The sequence below is a fragment of the Palaemon carinicauda genome, chromosome 5 (genome assembly GCF_036898095.1).
Source record: "Palaemon carinicauda isolate YSFRI2023 chromosome 5, ASM3689809v2, whole genome shotgun sequence".
In the NCBI taxonomy this organism is placed as follows: Eukaryota; Metazoa; Arthropoda; class Malacostraca; order Decapoda; family Palaemonidae; genus Palaemon; species Palaemon carinicauda.
Genome location: NC_090729.1, coordinates 136795212 through 136821656, shown reverse-complemented (window position 1 = coordinate 136821656; position 26445 = coordinate 136795212). Strand labels below are relative to the sequence as shown.

General features: G+C 39.0%; 1 protein-coding gene across 1 annotated transcript in view; it reads left to right on the top strand.

Annotated features, from left to right (window-relative positions):
- Positions 1-26445, top strand: part of Hydr2 (abhydrolase domain-containing protein 2) — a 237306-nt gene that overhangs the window by 186291 nt on the left and 24570 nt on the right. The window contains exon 6 of the mRNA XM_068374124.1: positions 3757-3911. Within this exon, the coding sequence (XP_068230225.1) occupies positions 3757-3911 (155 nt within the window). The remainder of the gene's footprint in view (positions 1-3756; positions 3912-26445) is intronic.

Below are 26445 nucleotides of genomic sequence, written 5' to 3'. Positions count from 1 at the left end.
AGACCCTTTCTCAAAACGAGAACTCCCAGCCCTGAGTGACTATTTCTCCTCGGACACGTATCATCCCTGGCCTGTCTAGTTTCCAACGGCCACCTCTGGATTCGTTCTTTCAAGTGGTGGCTTGCTTGACCCCTATTGGAATCAGGCCTTCGATTCCCCGGACATTCTGATTCCCATGCGACCAGAAAATTGGACCATTCTCAAAGGACATTCTGATTCCCATGCAACCAGAATATTGAACCATTCTTAAAGGATGGGTGGCAGTCGAGATTCTACAGAGAGTGTAACCCTTTTCATCTTCCCACCCATCCTGGACTTTTATGCTGTGTTTAGACACATCAAAAGAAGGGAGGAGTGACCATCGTGCTGCACCACAGGTCCCTCAGGCCTCTGGACAGAGTCTGAAAGTACCTTCACTTAAATCTCTTAAGAAATAAAGGCCAACTTTCTGGTCCTTCAACAGCCTCGTCAGTTCCTGACGGGCCACTCAGTGGTGTGATGTGCGACAACACCATACAAGGGGCTCACATCAACAAGCAAGAAGGAACTTGCTCGCAGCTTCTTCCCATCTAACAGTATAAATACTAAGATGGGCCGAAGTCCACTTGGTACCACTATCTGCCCCGCTTCATTCCATACTAGAGGAATGTGCTCGCCGACAATCTGTGCACAGCATCTCAGATAAGGTGTACCAAATGGTCTTTGGATCACCTTGTAGCCCCGAAAGTCCTGACTTTATGGGGTTCTCCAACTGTGGATCTGTTCGAAACGCCCCTGAACCTCAGGCTTCCACTGTGCCCCAGTCCCAGACCCCAAGGCTCTCTGGCAAGAGGCATGCGAACAACGGTGGGTATAACGACGACGTTTACATCTCATCCCTGTTTTGTCTGAAGAGAAGGGTACTCAAGTTGTGAAGAGGGTGTCTGGATGTATGAGGAATTCCTCAGCATCAGTCTACCAGGCAAAGTGGTTGGTGTCGGGAAAGCGTATCTCTCCTCTCGATACCTCTATTCCAGCAATAGCAGAATTCTGAGTACTTGCAGGAGGAAAAGACCCCCTTTTCAGTTTCAGCAGGTAAAGACGATCACTCAACCTTGGGTCTCGCCTTCAAACTGAAAGGAAGGGACAACCCCTCATCGCTAGATCTTTCCTAACTCATGCGGACTTACAGAATTGCCTTTCCCCAGTCGGAATTGGGACCTCCTTCTCAGAACATGGTTCGAGTTCTCCGGTCTCTAAGGAGACCTCCCTACAGTCCACTTCACCAGGCAACAAATTTTTACATGGTTTTAGAAGACAGTGTTCCTACACACTTTGACAGAGGGCAAACAAGTCGAGGAACTTAATGTTCTATCTCTCGATATTCCCCATTCATGAGAAGGGTGAAAGGCAACGTTCAGTTTCGTCCCTGAGTTTGTTGCCAAGACAAAGTCTCCAGAGGTGACGGATCCTAGACAACCACTCGGTAGCTGACGATCCAGATCATCTGTTACTGTACCCTGGGTGAGGTTTGAGGCTCTGCCTCAAGCGAATGACAACAGCCCACCCGGGTGCTTTCTCTTGTCGTCAGCACTGGGAGAGACAAGAGGAGGTTCACCAAAAAATCATCCCTGCTGGATTCACAGAGTCATCAGTTACGCTCAGAATCCAGATCCTCATCAAACACGTCAACTCACGATGTCCTGGGCATAGCTATGCCCCTGGCCCTTCAAAGCAGATTACTCTGTGATGCAGGTTCTACAAGCAAGGGTGTGAATGCTCCAGGTGACTTTCACTGCCTTTCTCCTGCATGACGTGACCCACAGGAACTTGACACGATCTCTATCGGTCCTGTGGTGGCTGCATAACAGCTGGTTGTACACCTCAAGCTCCTTATTGGACAAGTAGCAGAAGGTTGAGGGCATTGTTACTCGGCGTTCTGCATGAATGAAAAGGAATGACTGGCTCTCTTTCTTTTCTTCATCCTCCCCTCTTATGGGGAAAGCAGCAGCCTGGGTCCTCTGCACAAGCTGACCTCAACCACTGCGGGTAAACCACGCTCCCTTTCGTACCTAGTATTGTGTCAATACTGTTGCGTCCAGGGCACCAGCCACCCGTTGAGATACTACCGCTAGAGAGTTATTGGGTCTTTTGACTGGCCAGACAGTACTGTATTACATTGGATCCTTCTCTCTAGTTACGGTTCACTTTCCCTTTGCCTACACATACACTGATTAGTCTGGCCTATTCTTTACAGATTCTCCTGTCCTCACACCTGACAACACTGAGATTAGCAAACAATCCTTCTTCACACAAGGGGTTAACTACTGCACTGTAATAGTCCAGTGGCTACTTTCGTCTTGGTAAGGGTAGAAGAGACACTTTAGCTATGGTAAAAAGCAGCTCTTCTAGGAGAAGGACACTCCAAAATCAAACCATTGTTCTCTAGTCTTGGGTAGTGCCTTAGCTTCTTGGGTTAGAGTTCTCTTGCTTGAGGGTACACTTGGGCACACTTTTTTATCTCATTTCTCTTCATCTTGTTTTGTCACTTTTTTTAAAGTATTTTATTTTTCCTTGTTTCCTTTCCTCACTGCGCTGTTTTCCCTGTTGGGGCCCCTGGGCTTATAGCATCCTGCTTTTCCAACTAGGGTTGTAGCTTAGCAAGCAATAATTATAATAATAATCCTCTGGCAAGGTGGTATTGGGAAAGTCTTGGTCCTACAGTTTTTCCTACAAAGTCTCTGAATATCTTTCACCTTGACAGTCATACTGCTTATCTCAACACACAGCTTATGTAGGCCGCAGACCTTGCGTAGCAAGGTTTCAGCGAGGTGCAGGGACTCCTTATTTTGAGTACAAATATACTCGGGTAAGGAGCCCCCAGGTAAAGCCAAAAGCCAGATTAGCAGGTATGTCCACCCTTCCTAGTGTGTGAGTCACCCCCAATAAATAGCTTAGGTTTGTATTCCAGTTATGGAAAAAATGACAAATTCATAGATAATTTGTGTTTTTCCTAACGATACAAGCTTTTAGCTATTTATACAAACTTACCTGCCGACCCTATCCCCCTTGAAGCCCTACCTCCCAGCAAAGTGAGCTAAATCACAGGTATGTGAGTGGGAGTGGTAGCAAGCTACCCCTGTCCCCCCCCCTCCTCCCGCTAACTAGCGGGATGATTAGTAAACCCTTGTCAAAATTTTAATGGCTCATCCTTCCAATTTCACTGAAAGTAATACTCAAAATAAATAGCAAAAGGTTTGTATCGTTAGGAAAAATACAAACTATCCACGAATTTGTCATATTTTGTGGATTTTAACTATTCCCTAATCAGTTACCCTTTCCCTCTGTCCAACTAGATATATTCATAAGTGAATGCTGGGGAAGATTAATGGAAATATTCATATACTGTATATTTCCTCTTACCTCCCAATACTGTATTGGGCTCAGAAATGACTTGGTCACTAATAAATGTACTGTAACGAATGATTGCTAGGTGCACTGTGTTTAGCCTCTACAGTAGGTATGAAGCCTTTTTTTATTTTCAAAGGTCTCGCTGGAAGTAATAATGCATATTATATTGGTAAATTTTTATTTTATGTTTGAGATATGGTTTGTATAGAAAATTCATTTTAATAAAAAAAAAAAATCTGCCATTTGTGTAATATGGTATTGAACTTTCTTATTGATAATTGCTTCAAGTTACTGGACTTAGTGTATAAGACCTCAAGAAATATTTTTAAATGTTTTATTGTACATTTATTGTTTTTATCGTTTCAGGAGGATATTTGGATTTCGTAGTGTAGAAGAATTGTATAGGAATGACAGTTCAGCCAATTATATGCACAACATCCAGGTTCCGATAGTCTTTATTAATGCAAAGGATGATCCTTTAGTGCATCCAGACTTGCTTTCTATTCCAGAGGCATTTGTTAGTAAGTACCAGTATTAGGTTTTTCAAGTACTGTATATCAAAAACTCTTAAAAGCTTTATTTATTTCTATTGATCCTACCTTTGAATAGAAAAGGTTTTTTACTGCAATGGTGTAACTTGACTATCAATATAAGAAATAATAGAACATTATTTCTTGCCACCGTTTTTTTCTCAGAGGCCCATGGTACCATTACACTGCCACTGGCCTTTCATGTGTCTAGAAGCAAGTGAAAACATGTGGTTCCCAGACAAAAGTATAAAATCATTCAGATATATGAAATGGTATACAGTACTGTATTTTTGTCGTTCCTCAAGCATTCTCTAACGATTGTTTTTATGAATCTTTCCTCTAGGTCACATAAGCTTATACAGTGAGCCCTCCCTTTTCGCGGCGGTTAGGTAACAGACAATCGTGAAAAGCGAGAATCCGCGAATACTTGCCACCCTAGGGTGGGATAACTCCTAACCCAACAAATTCATTGCCCATTGCCTACACGTAATCGATTACCACACTTAAATACTGCTTAATATTGTTTTACTGGGTTTCTATCACAGCATATTTTGTAATTGAATGAAAATATTTCTGTAAGTGTACAGTACATATGCATAGGTTTACACTATGTACTGGACACGGTAAGGCTATGTTACAGTACAGTACTTAACACTACAATAGTCTTCAGGACACTTATAATAACAAATCTCTGTTGTTCCTATCTAATATAACACTAATACTGTAGTGTTTATTACTGTAATATATATAGAGTACTATCACTGCAGTACGGCTTAACTGTACTGTTAGTGTTCGCTGTTTTTGTTCAGACAACTTGCACTGTTTGACAACTCACCGCACACCTAGCCTACATTTACATATTGTAGAGTACAGTACATGTAATTTATATACAGTACTGTACAGTATAGATAATAAACAATACTATACATTATGTACAATATGTATACAATGATACTGCATCTAAGGTTAACTAATTGTACATATTTTATACAAAGACCACTCATTATTTTAGTATGAAGTTCTACACAGCAGTCTTGAAGCATGACGCAACTCCTGATATGTCTTTTCTTGTGCAGTACTGTAGGGAATCGCACGTCTACAGTGCATTACCCCGTAAATATAAATAAACAGTGTCCAGGAGCATGTACTACTGTATACAAATACATCACTTTTTTTACATGTAAACATGATTTTGCTCAAAAAGGAACAAAGAGGGAGATGCACACGCAAGGAGAGAGAATGCAAGACTGAGGCCGAGTCAGAGTGAGATGGGATGTTGTGCTGGGCAGCGAGGGAAGTGGTGTGAAGCTAGCTAGATGAAACTTAGCTCAGACTGTTTGAAATCGTTGCCCAGCAAGAGTACAGTCAGACCTCGTGAATCGCGTTTTCTTACTTCGCGGTTTCGGTTTTTTGTGGCCAAGGGAAAAAAAATTCTTTGTGGTTATTGTTTACCCAACATTAAGAGTTCGATTCCTAATAGTTGGCAACAGCATTGGGATGGCCAAGAACAATGCAATACCTAGCACTCCTTTACACTGGGAGCACTGCGCGCCACTACCCTAGCTCTCTCTGTACAGTGAGTATCCATTTACTGTGGTAGAAAATTACAGCTATGTTTGAAATAAACCAGATTTTGATTAAACTGGTGTTTCACTTAACTGTATCCAATAATAATGCATGTAATATTCACATCTTAGTATCTATCTATAATTAAAACCATAACAAATTGTAATCTCATGCATTGTTTATATTCAAATCAGCTGATCAAATCTGCCTAGTCTGTCATCAACCTATATTCACTTTCACGATATTATCCTAGTGATATGACCATTTACTTTCAGAGAATTACCTCGCTGATATACCCTATCATGCATATCTCCTTCCCATTATTATTGTCCTTTCACTTATTATATCCTTAATCATTTTCCCAATTCCCTTTCGTACATTTACTTTGCTCTCCCACACACATCTACAACGTGTCTTTCCAATTCCTTTGGTACTCTCTATTTTTCGCGATTTCATTGATCTTCTCTTTCTAGCATTTATTCGTCATTTTCATTTTATTAATCATTCTAAACACCTTTCTAATACCTCATTCCATGTATTCCCATTCCTATTTTTCATTCCTTCTTCTCACATATCCCAAATTCATTGATTTCGCTAATTTATTTGAATTAGCTTATACTTGGCAGAGGAAATGTGCAAGGAGTAGGAATTTGCCTACCGCAAGGCCCAGGGAATCTGAACGCACGTACGCACGCTTCCGCCTCCCCCTCTGTCTCATCTCTTTGTCATATTGCTTCGTCCTTCTCTGTACCTGGTGTTTCACTTAACTGTATCCAATGATAATGCATGTAACATTCACATTTAGTATCGTATTTATAATGAAAAACATAGCAAATTATAATCTTATGCATTGTTTACGTTCAAATCAACTGATCAACCCTGCCTAGTCTGTCGTCAACCTCAATTTTCGGATCAAATAACTCCCTTATTATTAAGGCATGCTATCAAAGGATATTTCATATTTACTGAAGGAAACTATTATTACATGATCTATCATTTTCCAATTTGTAGACCCCTGGGATATGGCGTCCCCAGCTTACGTTTTTTTCACGTTACGGTGTGGAATACGATGTTTTTTCGTCCCCTGGTTACGACATTTTTCCCCACCTTACAGCATCGAATTCCAAAATTCAAACTTGGCGGTTTTTACGCGTACAACTGTGCGAGTCACTCGCCTACCACCACGATCATACGTCACTGCATACGTCACTAAGAAGCTGGTCTGCTATTGGTCGGAGTCACGGCGTCACTAAGATGCCGATACGCTATTGGCGGAAATCCCTCCCACAATGCCTGAGAGAGATGCTTTGTTAATCGCGCGCTCAATTCAGAATCTCGTGTGCGTTCCGTAAAGACTTTATCTCGTGTGAGTGCTTGCGATATCGTATTTTTTGTGCATTTTAGTGCTTAATTCCAACTTTAATTTGTTAGCCATGGGTCCCAAGATTACTAGTGATGTTAAAGGGAAAAGTAAGAAGATGATTACTATGGAAACGAAGCTGGAGATAATAAAGAAATACGAAGAAGGCATGTGTATCGTTACCCTCACTAGTACATATGGCCGTAACCAGTCAACGATTGGTACAATCATCAAAAACAAGGAAGCCATTAAAGCAAGTAAGTTTTCTAAAGGCATCACTGTCTTTGCCAGTGGAAGGACCTCGATCAACGACGAGATGGAGAGACTCCTCCTACTATAGATTAAAGAGAAGGAAATCGCTGGGGATACACTCATGCAATCGGTAATTTCGCACAAGGCGAGTGCCATCTTCGCCGATCTTGTGGAAGCCCAGAGAGACGGCGGAGACGAAGGAACGTCGCAGCAAGCCCCCCAAGAGTTCAAGGCTTCTCATGGGGGGTTTGATTGTTTTTGGAAGGGGACTGGTATTCACTCAGTAGTCAGGCATGGAGAGGCGGCCAGTTCTGACAAGAAAGCAGCAGAAGAATTCCTCAGGAAGTTTAAGAAAGTAATTTCCAGAGAAGGCTACATTCCTCAGCAAGTGTTTAACTGTGATGAAACTGGCCTTTTCTAGAAGAAAATGCCCAGCCGTACATATATCACAGCTGAAGAAAAGAAACTTCCTGGCCATAAACCGATGAAGGACAGACTTGCCCTCGCATTTTGTGCAAATGCCAGTGGGGACTTAAAAATTAAGCCCCCACTGGTATACCACTCAGAGAATCCTCGTGCCTTCAAGGCACAAAATATCACGAAGGATAGGCTCTCGGTATTTTGGAGGTCTAATGGCAAGGCCTGGGTCACGAGGACCATATTTATTGAGTGGATAAACGTTTGCTTCGGTCCTGCTGTCAAGAACTTTTTAGAAGAGAACAATCTTCCTCTCAAATGTCTCCTGGTACTGGACAATGCCCCTGCTCAACCTCCTGACCTCGAGGACATCATTCATCCTGACTTCTCCTTGTTTAAGGTTCTCTATCTGCTACCAAACACCACCCCTCTCCTCCAGCCTATGGACCAGCAAGTGATTGCCAACTTTAAGAAGCTTTACACGAAGCATCTGTTCAAAAGATGCTTCGAAGTGACCGAAAGCACTCAACTCACCCTCCGTGAATTTTGGAAGGGGCATTTTGACATCGTTCAATGCCTGAAGATGATCGACAAAGCTTGGAATGAGTTTTCACGGCGCACCTTGAACTCCTCATGGAAGAAACTGTGTGGCCAGCTGTTGTGGCAGAACCCGACTTCGAAGGTTTCGAACCATCAACCGAAGATGAGGCCGTTGATGATCTGCCCCTAAGGGTGATGTTGAGGAAATAATTTCAATCGGGAGGTCCATGGGGCTTGTTGTTGATGAGGCTGACGTCCATAATCTTATCGAGGAGCACAGGGAGGAGCTTACGACTGAAGACTTGAAGGAGTTGGAGGCAATGCAGTTGACCATCATTCAAGAAGAGCACAGCTCTTGTGGTGGCGAGGACGGGAGGAAGACTGAAGAAACGACATCAGCAAAAATAATGGAAGCTATCGGTTGGTATGAAAACCTTACGAGTTTCATTAAAAAAAAAAAAAAACCAGAAAAACTTCACACAGGTCGTCTTCTGGAGAGTTAATAACAAGTGTATGAGTCATTTTAGAAATATGTTGAGGAATAGTCAGAAACAGGCTTCTTTGGATAGATATTTCTCCAAAAGAGAAGTGTCAGGAAGCAAAGATGATATAAGTGATTCTATTAAAAAAGCTAAAAAAGAGTAATTTTTTAAGTTCTGAAATAAAAAAAATCATAAAAAAAAATTTCAAAAGACAAAAATAATAAAAAAAAAGCATTTTTTATTTTAAGTGTTTAATAGTTAGAATAAATTTATTATTAAGTGTACATAACATAATTAGCATTGATACGTTTTTATATCTGCCGTCTCCCCCCCCCTTGCCTCCACCCACTACCAGCTCAAGTCACGTCACTCCAAAGGTAAATAAAATTTAATTTTTCCTTTACAGTACAGTATATAATTTTTATTTATAATGTTATTTAATTATATACTGTACAGTACATGTATATTATATATAAGTATACTCTAGTACAGTGCTTACTATACTATTTTGTTACTAATTTTTAATATGTATATAAAATTTTGATGTTTTTACCTGGGGTTTTGCACGCATTAGCTATTCTATTGCCCGCCATAAAACATTTTCACCATACGATACCAACTCCGGAACGGACTAATGTCGTATGGCGGGGGTCTACTAGTATACTAATTCCAATAGTTTATTTGAAATGCTTCTCTCATATTTTATTTACTTGTACAGAGTTGAATTGCATAATGTTAAGCAGTGTCACTCATGTTGCCGATGCACAATATTTTATAGTTTTTAGCTCTGTGGTGCTTGATTTTAAAGCCTCAATAGAGACTTAGCAAAGAAATAAAGATTTTAATTATTACACACACGCAGAGAGAGAGAGAGAGAGAGAGAGAGAGAGAGAGAGAGAGAGAGAGAGAGAGAGAGAGAGAGAGAGAGAGAGAGAGAGAGAGAGAGAGAGAGAATATATGAATGATTTGAAGTTTTCTGGCATCCTGACATCGAATAAGAGAGAACTAATACTGTAATGAGTTATAAATGTATTATTGATCATAACACATCGGTGCTTATGTAAGACTATATTAACTATACATAGTAGGTGGTTTGAATAAGTTAAGAAATAGTATGCTCAATACTCTGTTTTTGATTTGCTAAGGCGACTCATAACCTACTCCACTACGCAACTTCTTATGTGATGTCTCTTGCACACTATGTTACTGTATACACTTTCTTAAACAGAAATACAGCTTATTTTATAAACTAAAACCTTAAATATATCAATAATAATTGTTTCTTTTAAATAAACAAACAAAAACAGTGCATTCGATTACTTTTCAACAGCTGATCTCTCTCTCTCTCTCTCTCTCTCTCTCTCTCTCTCTCTCTCTCTCTCTCTCTCTATTCTGGGTGTCATGGTCAGATCAGCTGATCTGATCACTGCACCCAAAATACTTAGATTGATAAAACATCCCTAAATCTAAAAGAAAAGTACATGCCTGTTTTATTAAAGTAAAATTAACTATTTAAATAATCGTAATTTTCTAGAATGCAATAATGCATCCAAAACTAAATCGAATATAAGAGAGAGAGAGAGAGAGATATCAACTGTTGAAAAGTAATCAAATTCATTGTTTTTTTATTGAAAAGAAACACTTATTATCGAGATATTGGCTATATTTCTGTTTTAGAAAGTATATGCATACATAAATATACCAACGCACTTTCCCCAATTTTGGGGGGTAGCCAACATCAAACAAATGAAACAAAAAAAAGGGGACCTCTCCTCTCTACGTTCCTCCCAGCCTGACAAGGGACTCAACCGAGTTCGAATGGTACTGCTAGGGTGCCGCAGGCCACCCTCCCCCGTTATCCACCACAGATGAAGCTTCATAACGCTGACTCCCCTACTGCTACTACCTCCGCGGTCATCCAAGGCACCGGAGGAAGCAGCAGGGCCTACCAGAACCGTCACAATCGCTCGCCATTCATTCCTATTTCTAGCACGCTCTCTTACCTCTCTCACATCTATCCTCCTATCACCCAGAGCTTTCTTCACTCCATCCATCCACCCAAACCTTGGGCTTCCTCTTAATTCTCCCATCAACTCTTGCATTCATCACCTTCTTTAGCAGACAGCCATTTTCCATTCTCTCAGAATGGCCAAACCACCTCAACAAATTCATATCCACTCTAGCTGCTAACTCATTTCTTACACCCGTTCTCACCCTCACTACTTCGTTCCTAACCCTATCTACTCGAGATACACCAGCCATACAGTACTCCTTAGACACTTCATCTCAAACACATTCAATTTCTGTCTCTCCGTCACTTTCATTCCCCACAACTCCGATCCATACATCACAGTTGGCACAATCACTTTCTCATACAGAACTCTCTTTACATTCATGCCCAACCCTCTATTTTTTACTACTTAACTGCCCCCAACACTTTGCATCCTTCATTCACTCTCTGACGTACATCTGTTTCCACTCCACCATTTGCTGCAACAACAGACCCCAAGTACATAAAGTGATTCACCTCCACAAGTAACTCTCCATTCAACATGACATTCTACCTTACACCACCTTCCCTTTTCGTACATCTCATAACCTTACTCTTACCCACATTAACTCTCAACTTCCTTCTCTCACACACCCTTCCAAATTCTGTCATTAATCGGCCAAGCTTCTCTTGTGCGTTTGCAACCAGTACAGTATCATCCGCAAACAACAACTGATTTACCTCCCATTCATGGTCATTCTCGTCTACCAGTTTCAATCCTCGTCCAAGCACTCGAGCATTCACCTCTCTCACCACTCCATCAACATACAAGTTAAACAACCACGGCGACATCACATATCCCTGTCTTAGCCCCACTCTAACCGGAAACCAATCACTCACTTCATTTCCTATCCTAACACATGCTTTACTACCTTCGTAGAAACTTTTCACTGCTTACAACAACCTTCCACCAACTCCATATAACCTCATCACATTCCACATTGCTTCCCTATCAACTCTATCATACGCTTTCTCCAGATCCATAAACGCAACATACACCTCGTTACCTTTTGCTAAATATTTCTTGCATATCTGCCTAACTGTAAAAATCTGATTCATACAACCCCTACCTCTTCTAAAACCACCCTGTACTTCTAAGATTGCATTCTCTGTTTTATCCGTAATCCTATTAATCAGTACTCTACCATACACTTTTCCAACTAAACAACACACTAATACCCTTGAATTACAACACTCGTGCACACCTTCCTTACCCTTATTTAGTGGTACAATACAAGCACAAACCCAATCTACTGGTACCATTAACAACACAAAACACATATTAAACAAGCTCACCAACCATTCAAGTACAGTCACCCCCCCCCCTTCCTTCAACATCTCGGCTCTCACACCATCCATACCAGATGCTTTTCCTACTCTCGTTTCATCTAGTGCTCTCCTCACTTCCTCTCTTGTAATCTCTCCCTCATTCTCATCTCCCATCACCGGCACCTCAACACCTGCAACAGCAATTATATCTGCCTCCCTATTATCCTCAACATTCAGTAAACTTTCAAAATATTCCGCCCTCCTTTTCCTTGCTTCCTCTCCTTTTAACAACCTTCCATTTCCATCTTTCACTGTCTTCAATTCTTGAACCAGCCTTCCTTACTCTCTTCACTTCTTTCCAAAACTTCTTCTTACTCTCTTCATATGAACGATCCAATACCTGACCCCACCTCAGGTCAGCTGCCCTCTTTGCCTCACTTACCTTGCGCTTTACTTCCACATTTTTCTCTCTATATTTTTCATACTTCTCTACACTATTACTCTGCAGCCATTCTTCAAAAGCCCTCTTTTTCTCTTCCACTTTTACCTTCATTTTACAGTAAAATACTGCGCAAGAGACAACACATAAGAAGTTGCATCATGCTATCGGGTAAGCTACAGTCGTCTGAACGAAAACACAGAACATTTACAGTAGGTACAGTTAAGCTGTACTGTAGTAATATAACTGTATATATATTACAGTAATGTACATTTCGGTATCAGTGAGTATTAAGTTATAGTACAATATTACTAGATAGGAACAACTTTTACCATACAGAACATTAAGGGGATGACGACGGCTCCGTGAACTTTACCTTAGCACAATACTGTACTGTAACCTTACTGTGTCCAGTACATAGTGTACATTAGTGCAAATGTTCTGTACACTGTACATATGATTATAAACTGTTGTAGAAACCAAATTCAAACTATTAGGCAATATTTACTGTATCATCAGCTCAGGCACCCGCTTGTGCCAAAGGTCAGTGACTTTTCAGGTTAGGAGCTAGCCCACCATAGTGTAACATTTATTCGCGAATTTTTGCTTATCGCGACTGTGTCTGTAACCTAAATATCACGATAACCAAGGTCTGACTGTACATCTCGCGAACCCGCAAAAATTTAATTTTTTTATTAATAGGTTATACGGTTCTGTTACGAATGAGGGAAATTGCGAAGAATGAACCTGCGAAAAGCGAAGGCCGACTATATCTATGAAGCATGTGCTTTCAACATTTAACAAAAGAAGAAAATTTTACTTACCGTCTCCCCTGCGGTTCACTTGTGTATGAGCTCTAACCCTGGGGAGTAGGCCCCAAAGGGTACTAACACAGCTGTAAAGTCCTCTAAATTTTTACATTGCCAGATCTATATATCTTTCCGTCTGGACCAAGGGACAAAGGAGCAAGTTTTGTAGGTAATGCTTAATATTGTAATGTGCCCTATTACTGTTTGCCTCTCATATTAGGCGCACAATTTTTCAGTACACCTGAGACATTGTCTAAGCTGGTAAATATAAATAAAGTCCTGGTATACTAGGTCTATACCATGTTGAAGACGTAAATAGTAGTCATACTACTATTGCAAAATGCTCCTGCCTACTAGGAGTCACTATTACAAACCCCAATTTTTTAATGCTGTTAAGGTTAAAGTCAATTATTGATAAATCAGATTTAATGAAATAGTCCCAGATTTGACAAAGTATCAAACTGGAAATTTCCCTCTTATGAAGGTTCTTTATTTTGGGATAATTTGCAGTAGATTTTCCTTATTAGTAATGAATATTCAGGTGATTAAAAACAATTTGGTATTGGAGTATTTCATGCAATAATTTTGGCGATAGTCTATTGCATTTTATTTCTATGAATCTCCCTTGATGTTCATATTGCTTCTTCTCCAGAAGCTCGGTTTATGGATTACTCATACAAGTTATATAAAAATGTTAAACTTTTTCTTTTCTTTCAATAGACACATGTATGTAGTTAAGTATTGAAACACACTAGCTGTTAAGGATAAGAAGTGAAGTGCCAGGGCCTTTGTTCTTTAAGTTTTTCTGTGGCTGTTGGTACAACTCTGTCTCTTCAATATTGTGATATATTTTATTATTTTTATTATTATTATTACTAGCCAAGCTACAACCCTAATTGAAAAAACAAGATGTTACAAGCCCAAGGGCTCCAATAGGGAAAAATAGCCCAGTGAGGAAAGGAAATAAGGAAATAAATAAATGATGAGAACAAATTAACAATAAATCATTCTAAAAACAGTAACGTCGTCAAAACAGATATGTCATATATAAACTATTAAAAGACTTATGTCAGCCTGTTCAACATAAAAATATTTGCTGCAACTTTGAACTTTTGAAGTTCTACTGATTCAACTACTCAATTAGGGAAATTATTCCTCAACTTGGTCACATCTAAAATAAAACTTCTAGAATACTGTGTAGTATTGAGCCTCATGATGGAGAAGGCCTGGCTATTAGAATGAACTTCCTGCCTAGTATTACGAACAGGATGGAATTGTCCAGGAAGATCTGAATGTAAAAGATGGTCAGAATTATGAAAAATCTTATGCGACATGCATAATGAAGTAATTGAACGACAGTGCCAAAGATTAATGTCTAGATCAGGAATAAGACTTGTAATAAACCGTAAGTTTCTGTCCAACAAATTAGGATGAGAATCAGCAGCTGAGGACCAGACAGGAGAACAATACTCAAAACAAGGGAGAATGAAAGAATTAAAACACTTCCTCAGGATAGATTGATCACCGAAAATCTTGTAAGACTTCCTCAATAAGCCAATTTTTTGTACAATGGAAGAAGACAGACCTAATGGGTTTCTCAAAAGTAAATTTGCTGTAGAGAATCACACCTAAAATTTTAAAAGTCATACAAATTTAAAGAAACATTATCAATACTGAGATCCGGATGTTGAGGAGCCACCGTCCGTGACCTTCTTACAATCATCCTTCGAGTTTTGTTAGGATTCAACTTCATGCCCCATAATTTGCACCATACACTAATTTTAGCTAGATCTCTATTAGGGGATTCAGCAACCCCAGATCTACATTTAGGGGATGGAATTGATGCAAAGAGAGTAGCATCATCTGCATATGCAACAAGCTTGTTTTCTAGGCCAAACCACATGTCATGTGTATATAGTATGAAAAGTAATGGGCCAAGAACGCTGCCCTGTGGAACAACAGATATCACATTCCTATACTCACTATGGTGCCCATCAACAACAACTCTCTGAGATCTATTACATAAAAAATCAATAATAATGCTAAGAAACAACCCACCCACTCCCAACTGTTTGAGTTTGAAAACAAGGACCTCATTATTAACACGATCAAAGGCAGCACTAAAATCAAGGCCAATCATACGAACTTCTGACCACAATCAAGGCATTTCTGTACAGCATTGGAGATTGTAAGAAGGGCATCACATGCTCTAAGGCCTTTACGAAAACCAAATTGCAAACTAGGGAATAGATGATTACCTTCAGCAACCTTTTAAAACGTTTTGCCAGAAGACGTTCAAAAACTTTAGATGATATGGGAGTTATGGAAATTGAGCTACCACAAACACATTTACATAGAGGAGTAACATTACCAATTCTCCAACAAGTGCTAAAAACTCCTCATCTTGCTAACTTGCAAAATAATAGATAACTTTGGAGCTAAGAAATCTGCAGTCTTTATAAAAAACAAAGGAAAAATACCATTTGGGTCTACACCTCCATAAGCATCAAGGTCCATCAACAGAGCTTTAATTTCACGAGATCGAAAAGCTAAACTAGTTAGTTTAAACTCAGGAAAGCAGGAATGAGGAAGTTCAAGTTTTTCATTACTGTTTACTGTCAGAAGCATCAGCCGAAAGGGTTGCCTTTTCCTTTGGACAGTGAGTGACTGAGCCATCTGGTTCAAGTAAAGGAGGAACTGTTGCATCTACACCAAAGAGTGCAGATTTAAGGGTAGACCACCATTTATGTTCCTGAGTTGTACCAGAAAGGGTTTCTTTTATGATTAAATTGTATTCGTTTTCAGTTGAGGCATAACCACTCTGAGCAAAAGCTCGAAGCCGAGTATAGTTATTCCGGGTCAAATCTGATCTGTTACCCTTTCAAAGATGATAGGCCTCCTGCTTCTCCAAATAAGCACATCTACAATCATCATTGAACCACGGTTTGTCCTTCACTCGGTACCTTAGCACACAAGAATTGGATACGCTTATCAATTATGTTTACTAGATTCTCATTCAAAGGGACAACAGGATCTAAACTACTATATAATTGTGACCAATTCAAGCACGATAGATCATGCAAATTCCCATTCCAGTCTGCTTGGGATTTAATATAAATTTTACAAGAGTATGATACATTAGGTACAGGCTGTTCAGTCTTCACTACTAATGAAATTAAGGTGTGGTGGGATGTAAACGATAACAAACCCCCCACACCTTTGATCACTCTTACTTTCAAATATCCCACAATACAAACTTTCCCCTTACTTTACTTTAAACTGGACTATTGCACGAAGGGAAAAACAAACAAAACATAACCTTAAAACTATATTCACCGCAACCAAAACAAAAATCACACATTAAACAAACTTAACACTAGACAGACATAAATAACACTTTTATATTTATATTATAGCGATGTGTGTGGGTACACAGAACTTACCAATCACCAAAAACTTTACAACCCAACACCAACAGTCCCCACACAGTAACGGAAATCACTTAAACACTAAAATAAATCACTTAATACTAAAACATACGAAAAAACCCTTAAATATTTGATATACGTGTGTGGCCACCGTCGTCCATAGACTCCACACACTGGCAACAGTCCTTAAGCCAATTGCCACAACTTCCTGGCAAACAATAACTGCAGTCAATTCGACTGTCCAATCACATTATCGTTGGTCATCATCATCATCATCATCAACAAGAACAAATCTATTTTCACAGCCGGGTCATCAACGCTCAAATTCTCTCTATATAAATATCTGCAGTCTAATTCTATTTTCATTGTACAGTCCAGGTCGTCATCAATCTATCAAATGTGCGGCAGGCAACCAACAGGCCACAGACAAACAAAAACTCCAAGGAGTTTAAAAGAGTCTAAGGAGGAATTACGGCCTGCAATAAAAAAGAAAAAACGCTTACGAAAACTCCTAACTAACTAAACTACCGCACTATAATCAAAGATAGATAAATAACTCCCTATCATCCATGAACGCGCCTAACAAAAATAAATAAAAACAGGACTTACTCCGATATAAAGAAAAATCACTTCACAGCCGGCTGTCAGTGAACAAAAAAAATCACAACCGACTCCTGCAACAGTCAAATATCCAATGCTTTCGCCCAAGACATTCATTACCGCCCTAACCTAGCTAAAAAATGTAAACAAACAACCTCAAATATACCGACAGTCTTTCCCACTACAAACAATCATTCGCTAACTACCCTTGTTCTTCGGCGCGCACCGCGGACACACAAACACACACGCACACACAAACACACACGCACACACAAACACACACGCACACACAAACACACATACTCTCTCGCGCACGCGCGATCTAGCAAAACTAAAGCAAATTAAATTCTCTCTCTCTCTCTCTCTCTCTCTCTCTCTCTCTCTTAAAACAAATCTCTTCTCTCTCTCTCTCTCTCTCTCTCTCTCTCTCTCTCTCTCTGACAAATTCAAATAAAGATTTGGCAAACAAAAAAAATAAATTAAAATAAAATTAATCCTCCACAAAGGCATGATCAGATGTCCCGACTGGAGAACCAACCATACTAGTTATAATGCCAGGGGAGTCAGTGTATACGAGGTCCAAGCAATTATCAGACCTGTGAGTAGCTTCATTTATGATTTACTCACAGCCGGGTTCAGAGGTAAAGTCTAAAGCTCTTAAGCCATGGCGATCGGTAGGAGAGATAGAACTTAACCACTCCCTATGGTGAGCATTAAAATCACCAACAAAGACAAAAGAAGCCTTCCTATCATCTTCTTGTATCTTGGCCATAATGGTAAGAAGACAATCGTTGAGAAGGTTTACAGTCCTATTAGTTACTACGGTATCAGAATGATTTTTTTTAACAAAAGCTCCCCCCCCTTGCACACATTTGTTTAATAACTGAACTTGGGATATCCTACTTTCCTTCCTCCTCCCTAGAAGACAGATCCACAGCCAAAGTCTTTTGTTGTTTATTTTGAAGGTGTTCCAACTCTTCTGTAGTAAGCTCAGTACTGTGGTCTTCCAATAGCTCGTTGACATTATCATTGTTGACCTCCAACTCCATGCTTTGTCCCAAGGAAACAATGCAATTCACTATTTTGTCATTAGTACTGAAGTCCTCAAAATCTCACTCTGTTACACAATCAGGCCAGGGTATCTTCCCGGCTGAATTCATAATGCGGTAGGTCACTTGGTTCCACACATTATCAATAAGGTTAATGCAATTAAGAATATGAAAATTATTTTTCAAAAATTCTTTCAAAAGTTAGCAGTGTTATTGTGACTTTGAAACAAGGCTTTAGTATACAATTTCTTGAAATTATAAATAACCTGTTGATCCATAGATTATAGCAAAGGAGTTTTGTTAGGCAGCAGATATTTAACTTGAATAAAGTCCAACTCATCAACTAAACCCTCATCCAATCCTGGAGGGTGAGCAGAAGCATTTTCTAACAAGAGAAAGCCTTTTAATGGTAAGTTCTCTTCTAGCAAATATGCTTTCACACCCGGTGCAAAAACTTCGTGAACCCACTCAGTAAAATATTGATGGGTCACCCAGGCCTTTGAATTAGTCTACCACACGACAGGCAATCTATTCTTTATGACGTTGTTCTTTTTTAACACCCTTGGGTTGTTGGCATGTTAAACTAACAATGGCTTAACCTTAAAATCTCCACTTGCATTACTGCACAGGAGAAGAGTAAGCCTTATCTTTCATTGGCTTATGCCATGCAAATGTTTTTTTTCTTTTGTAATAAAGGTTCTCTATGGCATCTTTTTTCCAAAACAACCCAGTTTTGTCGACGTTGAACACCTGTTGAGGTGCATAACCTTCTTCAGTTTCAAGTTTACCAAACTTGGCGACAATTTTTACTGACTGCTTCCTTATCTAAACTCGTTGCCTCTCCATGCCTTATTATGCTGTGTATTCCACTTCTGTTCTTAAACTTTTCAAACCACCCCCTACTAGCTTTATATACTAAATCGCCAGTAGTAAGAGTACCAAGGGTTTTCTTCACTAAATCGTCATAGATTTCTAGCGCCTTTTAAAAAATAAATGTCTCGCTAATGCACAGGAATTGTTTCTGGAAGTTAGGAGAAATACAGTGATTTAAATAACATTGTGAAAAGCACTTTTCCCTCGCAGTACCTCTTATGTGAAAGTAGTTTTTAGTGGAGTTAGCAGTGCGAAGGGAACTTACTGTTAGTTCAAGGGGAAAGCCAGGAAAGACTAGGCTAGATGATTGTTCAGTGATGACGGTGATAATGGCAAGCCTCCAATTTTAGACAATTCATGTAATCAGCCAACTTTCGATAGTAATTGAGCTCTGTTAAAAGCTCAAAAGTACAGTGAATCCTCTCTTGAAATGGTATTTTTGGTTCTACCCTCCCCGTTGCCTCCTAACCTAACTCCGCAAGTTGAGTAAGTGTTTGAAGTGTTTCTGTCAGTAAGAGTTCAGAAAGTTCACTGCATATTGCAGATTCAAAAGCCTCTCACAGAACTTTGAATTCTTTAATTACTTGAAACCCTTCTGCTGCTAAAACCTTGCATGCCAAAATCTTAGTTGCTCTATGAGAAGTACATTGTGAGACAGAAGACTAAGTGGGTAGTCTCGATCCTAATATCCCTCAGTTCACTAAAGGAAGCACTCCTGAATTATATATTTTTTTTCACCTTTACCCGGACTCGCTATCGTTTTCAATAATAATTTTTTTTACATTGAACTTTTATTTAGCAATTTAGAACTTTATGGTTTACAAATGGAACTGATCTACTGGAAAATCTCTACGATTGCTCACATCTTTATTCTTTAGTTTACATTTAAATTACTGCAGTGCGATATTTGCATTCGTCATTGCTGTCAATGTGTATGTTATTCCTTCTAGCCAGTCAGTCAAATATTATATTAAAGAGAAAAATAAGTACCAAGCATAATAGAAAAGGGGTGTAATGAAGTAAAATGTGAAATAACTATGATATCAAGAGAAGTTATTACCTTGGTATGGTTAAAATGCCTAGTGGAAAGAAAGACTAAAATCCACATTATCATAGATCGTCTCTCTTGCTTATTGCTTGTTTATTATAGAACTATTCCTTAAAAAAATGTTTTAGTATCATTTCACATAATCTGTACTGTAATGTAAATTTTTAATATAAGAAAAACAAAATTTAGGAAAAGCTGAAACAAAGTTAGTAGATAATCTTGAATTCAACACTTTGAAATAATGGCAATTAATCCTTACAGATTCAATCAAGCAAAAATTTTCTATACCTAGAAAAAAAATCTTTTAATCGACAGATTTTTTTCTTTAATTTCTTATGCTTTATTATGAAAAGATAAAAATAAGCAACAGTGCTTTTGCTAACCCCTTTGACTAGCATAAATATTTCAACATTTTAAGAGCAGTATTGTGGGTAGTGTAATTTTTTGAGCCTAGACAAGAAAATACAGAATTTTAATCATAGAATTTATTTCTATATTCACCTGATGTTCACGTTGCTTCATCTCCAGAAGCTCAGTCTATCACCATTTACCCCTAAAATCAAATGAAAACTTCCTATTTTATTTCAATTCAATAGACATTAACAGTTAACTGGAAGAAGAGAAGCACCAGGCCCTCTGTGTTCTTTGTTCCAAAGCTGAACTATTTGCTATCCTGCTTGATATTACAAGACAGTGGAGACAAGGATTGGCCTATATATGAACATCAGGCGAGTATAAACGTAAAAAAAAAAAAATTATCATTAATATTTTGTGTATATCTATGAACTACTGTACCTTGATATTCATGTTGGTGACTCCCATACTCTTGCGGCACCAGTGAGGGAAAGAGAGAGGTGCATTATAAAATTAAAATTCAGTATGAAATAATTGAAACTCTAGACTCAAGTGGTCTAGATTAATGATGATAAACCATCCCTGAAATATGGTACTCCAGATAGTTTTTTTTTTATAAATAATTGAAATTTTGTAAGTAAAATCATAAATTAACCGAACTCAAAGTTAAAAGACCACATCTCCAGAAGCCACTAGAAGATCTAAAGACAAGCAATCTCAACAAGAAAACTAAGACTACTGTATTAAAAATAATGTTAAGTGAACACCATTGAGCTACCACTAAAATTCTGTCCAAAGAAAGATTTTTTTTTGCTAAAATTAAGAGATGTAGGTGTACTCCTAATTTCCTGAACCTTAACCTTGAGGCTTTTATAGGATTTTTATTCAATTATTTGTGAGGTTTTATGACCAAACACTTAATTAGAAATGACAATGCATTTTTGGATAGAGGACAATGTGGAATTCCAATCCCACATACTAAATTATGGAAACTACCTAAAATGTCCATAGTTTGTCCAAGAATTACTAAACAGCTATTACAGGACAAATAAATCTATTTTCTGATGAAATGCTTAAAACCATTTCCAAAAAGAGAGGAAGTGAAAAAATTATGGCAGGAAATGTCTTGAAATATTTTGCTCTGAGGGAAGGCAAAAGAGGCAAAATCATCTTATGCTCCCAAAGCCACCCTTAAAAGATAGAAGAAAGTGTTTGCAGTTTGTTGTGCACTTAGCTGAAGACACTGCTAATAGGGAAAGCATTTTAGCTGTGAAATCCATAAGTGAAAGATTTTCCTTTGGTTCAAATGTCGCACCTTTTAGATACTGTAAAAGTGCATTCAAATTCCCCCCAAAATAGACCAGATTACTGGAGACATTTTGATACTAAAAACCTTAAATACATCGTATAATGCCTGAAATGGATTGGTCTAATCCTGTATGCTGAGGAGTACAGAATAAAGCATTAATTTATATCCCTTAAAGACTGAGATTGAAAATTCTTTTCATAAAAAGACAACATGAAATTTGTTAATAGTATCCTACATAATTTTAGTCATTGATACATTCTTAGATTTTTACCATGAGAACCAGATATACTAGTGTCTTTGAGACAAAATAATGGTAGACAATATCTCAGAACCTATAAATGACCTTCTAGATGGCTGCAAAAACTCGTTTCTGAGAATGTGATGGATAGTCTCCAGGTGGTTAGTTGAGGCACAGATCGATTTGCTCAGTGATGTTGCAAACATGTCTACATTCTGATGACCACACCATTTCTAGACATACTGACAGATGTGGAAACCACTTGTTTATAATAATTTTACTCATTCTGCTTAGTTGAACTTTTCATTTATGCTGAGAACTTTAATCTGATCATGAAACATACAGTACTTCTCAGAGCGAACGTAAGGTCTATGCTCTCCTCACAAGATTTCTAAATTAAAAGTAGTCCCCAGTACAAGACACTAATAGAATGCAGATTAAGATCACACACATGCAATTCTTATATACAACAGCACAGCAAGTCTTAAAAAATCAAGAGCAACAAACTGGTTGGGTTTCGGTATCAAACTGAACAACTACTTCATCAGCTACATCTTCAACAGGCCATGCAATAACGAAAGAAATAAAAGAAAGATTGCTCCTTAAAGACTGTCCCACCATTGAGGCACCCTGTTCTCTTTTCTTGATCATAATACACACAGGCCTATACAGACTCTTAACTTGTAAAATGGTCAGACAATCCAGAATTAAATTAAAGTGTTCAATGTCTGCACACTTCTAATTTGTCCAAGTTAACAGTACTTTACATCTCATCTGGCAATAGGGAGGGTGAACTTGAAATGTACTCCCTTGGTTCCAGATGTGGTCTAGTGATAACGTATGTCTGTAAACACTGCCACAGTATGCCCTACCACCAGTGGTTCTTGGTCTACCTTCATATTATCATGGGATAATAAGTACAGACATATCTCAAATCCAAAAGAATCTGCTTACAAAATTTTCACGCTGCGAAACAAGATGCAAAGATTTTTATAACTCGCATTGCAAAAAATGTTTCATAAGGAAAGAGATTTGCCAGCAAGGACGATAATAAAATAGTAACCCATTAATGTTATGAAGAAAATTGGTTGTTTCTACCACAGAAAATGTGTCCCTATAGTAAGGGTAACTATAATAGTACAGTACATATGGTACTGTATATTTTGTATATGTACAGTATTGTATGTATTGTTTTATTTTCCATTTATTATTGCATCATGTTTTAAGGAATACTTAATTTACAGGTATTAAAACTTAGTTTAGGTATATAGAATGGTTCAAATGTATTTTGCTGTATAGTATTTCATTGTGGTTATACTGTAACTTTATTATAAGATTTAATGTGTTTTTGTAGGGGTTGGTACGAATTAGGCGATTTACACGTAAAATGTGACTCATAACACGAAAATTTCACGAAATGAAACCCACTCCAGAATTAATTATGGTACCTGTAATTGGCAAATAAGAGTAATGGATAAATAGTATATGAAAATGAAACCTTCAAACTAATCCATATATCTTATAATACTGCATATGTCAAAACATTTAAAAAGAATTTATTATGGTATTTCTTAAGATAATCTGTTGTCTCCTTACCGAGAGGTTAAAGAACAGGAAACATCATAATACGGGACTCGATTGGCAATGATCCATCTTGTTGGATAAAAGGTTTCAACACGAGATGGGAAGTTGAATTACCTGGCGTACATTGAATTTACACAAAACAAACTACTGTACATATAAGTAACTTATTTGCTTATTATAAAGTAGTTTAACTTAAAAGTCTAGTTTTAAATATATATTATGTATATATATATATATATATATATATATATATATATATATATATATATATATATATATATATATATATATATATATATACATACATACATACATACATACAGTAATCCCTCGCTGTTTCGCGGTCTCAGTGCATCGCGGATTTTCAAAAATATAAAAAATTAGAAAAAATGGTGCGAGAGTTACGCGGGCGCAAGCAGAAGGCAGAGAGTAAAGTAGAACATCAGGTATCAACACGGAGATGGCGAGCAACTCAAAATCCACCTCTCTGATTCGCTGGATCTCGGCTCCAGAATCTCACAAGCTGATTGGCGGAGCCGCCGAGACGCTTTACCCAGTATCTCTCCCTGCTGTGCGCCCCGTGAAGGAAGACCGCATTCATTGTTCTCTCTCGCTTCTTGCCGCGTAGAACTTTTAGCTGTTTTCTTGTGCTTTTTAGTGTAAAATATTGCTTGTGACGCCCTTGGAAATGGCTCTTAAATGTCCTCTACCTTTCTACATCCTCTAGTGAACTCAAGAAGAAGAGAAAAATGACGACGAACGAGAAATTATTGGACATGCTTAAGGCAGGCAGTAGCTATGCGTCTGTTGCCCGCATTTATGGAGTAAATGAATCGACGGTTCGTTACATAAAAAAAAGATGAAATGAAAATACGTAAAACTGCCTCAATAACGTTCTCCAAGGACACTAAGTGTGTTGTGACTCCTCGTAATAAGACGATTGTGCAAGAGGAGAATGCGTTATCAATGTGGATATCGGACTGTCTGGAAAAAAAAGTTAGTCTTGATACCAACATGATTCGAACCAAAGCCTAAACCCTGTATGATAGCCTAGTTCCTGAAGGAAAATTGAACAAAGACGACGAAGGTGATGATGTCGAAGATGATGATCCTGCCCCACGAGAAAAACGTGGTTTTGTTTCCAGCAAGGGCTAGTTCGAGAAATTCAAGAGGAGGTTTGGCCTTCGCAGCATTCCTTTGTATGGGGAGGCCGCCTTGACAGACCAAGAGGCAGCTCTTCGTCACGTAGAGGAAGAGTTCCCGAAATTAATTAAAGAAGGTGGCTATCTCCCGGAGCAAGTGTTCAATATGGATGAGACTGGTCTCTTCTGGAAGAGGATGCCGTCCCGGACGTTCCTTTACAAGGACGAAGTGAAGAAGTCATGGTTCAAGGCCCACGAAGATCGGGTCACTCTCCTCATGTGCGGGAATGCCGTGGGCTTCATGCTCAAGCCCGGCTTGATTTACAAGTCCTTGAATCCTTGGGCTTTGAAAAACAAAAACAAAGCCTTGCTGCCCGTCTACTGGATGAGTAATAAAAAGGCATGGATAACCAAAGCCCTCACACTCGACTGGTTCGTGAACTGCTTTATTCCACAGGTGAAGCTGTACCTCGCGAAGAATGGCCTGCCCTTTAAGGTCCTCCTCTTGATGGACTGTGCAGGCAAACATGCAAGGGATCTGCATTATGATGGGGTCCAAGTGGAGTTCCTGCCCCCCAACACCACTTCCCTCGTACAATCAATAGATCTGAAGGTCATTCGGGCCTTCAAGGCCCTCTACACGAGGTCCACGATGGAGGGTCTCATCTCCTCCATCGACGAATTCGACAAGGACTTCAGCCTCGAGAGATATTGGCGGGAATACAACATTGCAACGTGTCTGGCCAACATTCAGAAAGCTCTTAATGAAATGAAACAGCAAACATTGAATGCAAGTTGGAGGAAATTGTGGCCAGACGTTGTTCATAACTATGAGGAATTTACGCCAGACGAAGTTCACCACTCCGCCGTAGATAAGGCTGTGAGGCTATCACAGTTAGTACCAACGAAGATTTCTCTGACATGACGACGGATGACGTCAACTCACTGATCGAGTGCCACTCGGAGCCCCTAACCGACGAGGACCTTGTCGAAATGACAAGATCAGCGAGTGAGGAAGAAGAGGAGGCAGCCGACGTCAGCGACGACGACGAAGCTGAAGAATGTCGCCTACCTTGGACAACCAGCAAGAGCTTTGCAACATGGCATGGGCTCTGCAACAAAAGGCGCAGAAAATCGATGATAATATGGTCAGAGCTATCAAATTTAGTAACCGTATTGACAGTGTAATGGCATTGTACAAGAGCATCTTTGCTCAGATGAAAAAACATCAACAACTCCCCATCACGATATTCCTAGTGTGCCGAAAACCTTCTGCAGAAGCATCAGATACTCATCCTGCGGCCTCTCCGGCTTCCCACTGGGCCACTACGCCGCCTCCTGCAGTTTCTCCACCACTATCGGAACCTGTCGTTGACGATCCATCACCTCTATCAACTGACGATGAGGCGTAACCAGAGGAGCAGTAAAGCTCTCATTAACCTGTGCAGTAAATCATCTTCATCTTCTTCACCTCCATCATACTGCACAGGTGTTTCATCGTCATTTATCAAGATCATCGTCATTGTTAGAGGTGAGTTACGTATCTGGTTATAAGAATAAAAGTTCTAAAAACATATCTACAGTATATACACATACACTTTATATCTACATATGTATGTACATGTACATTTACACACTTTATATATATACTGTATATATTATTTATGTATAAATGTAAATGTACATACAGTATACATAATGTATTAAATACTGTAT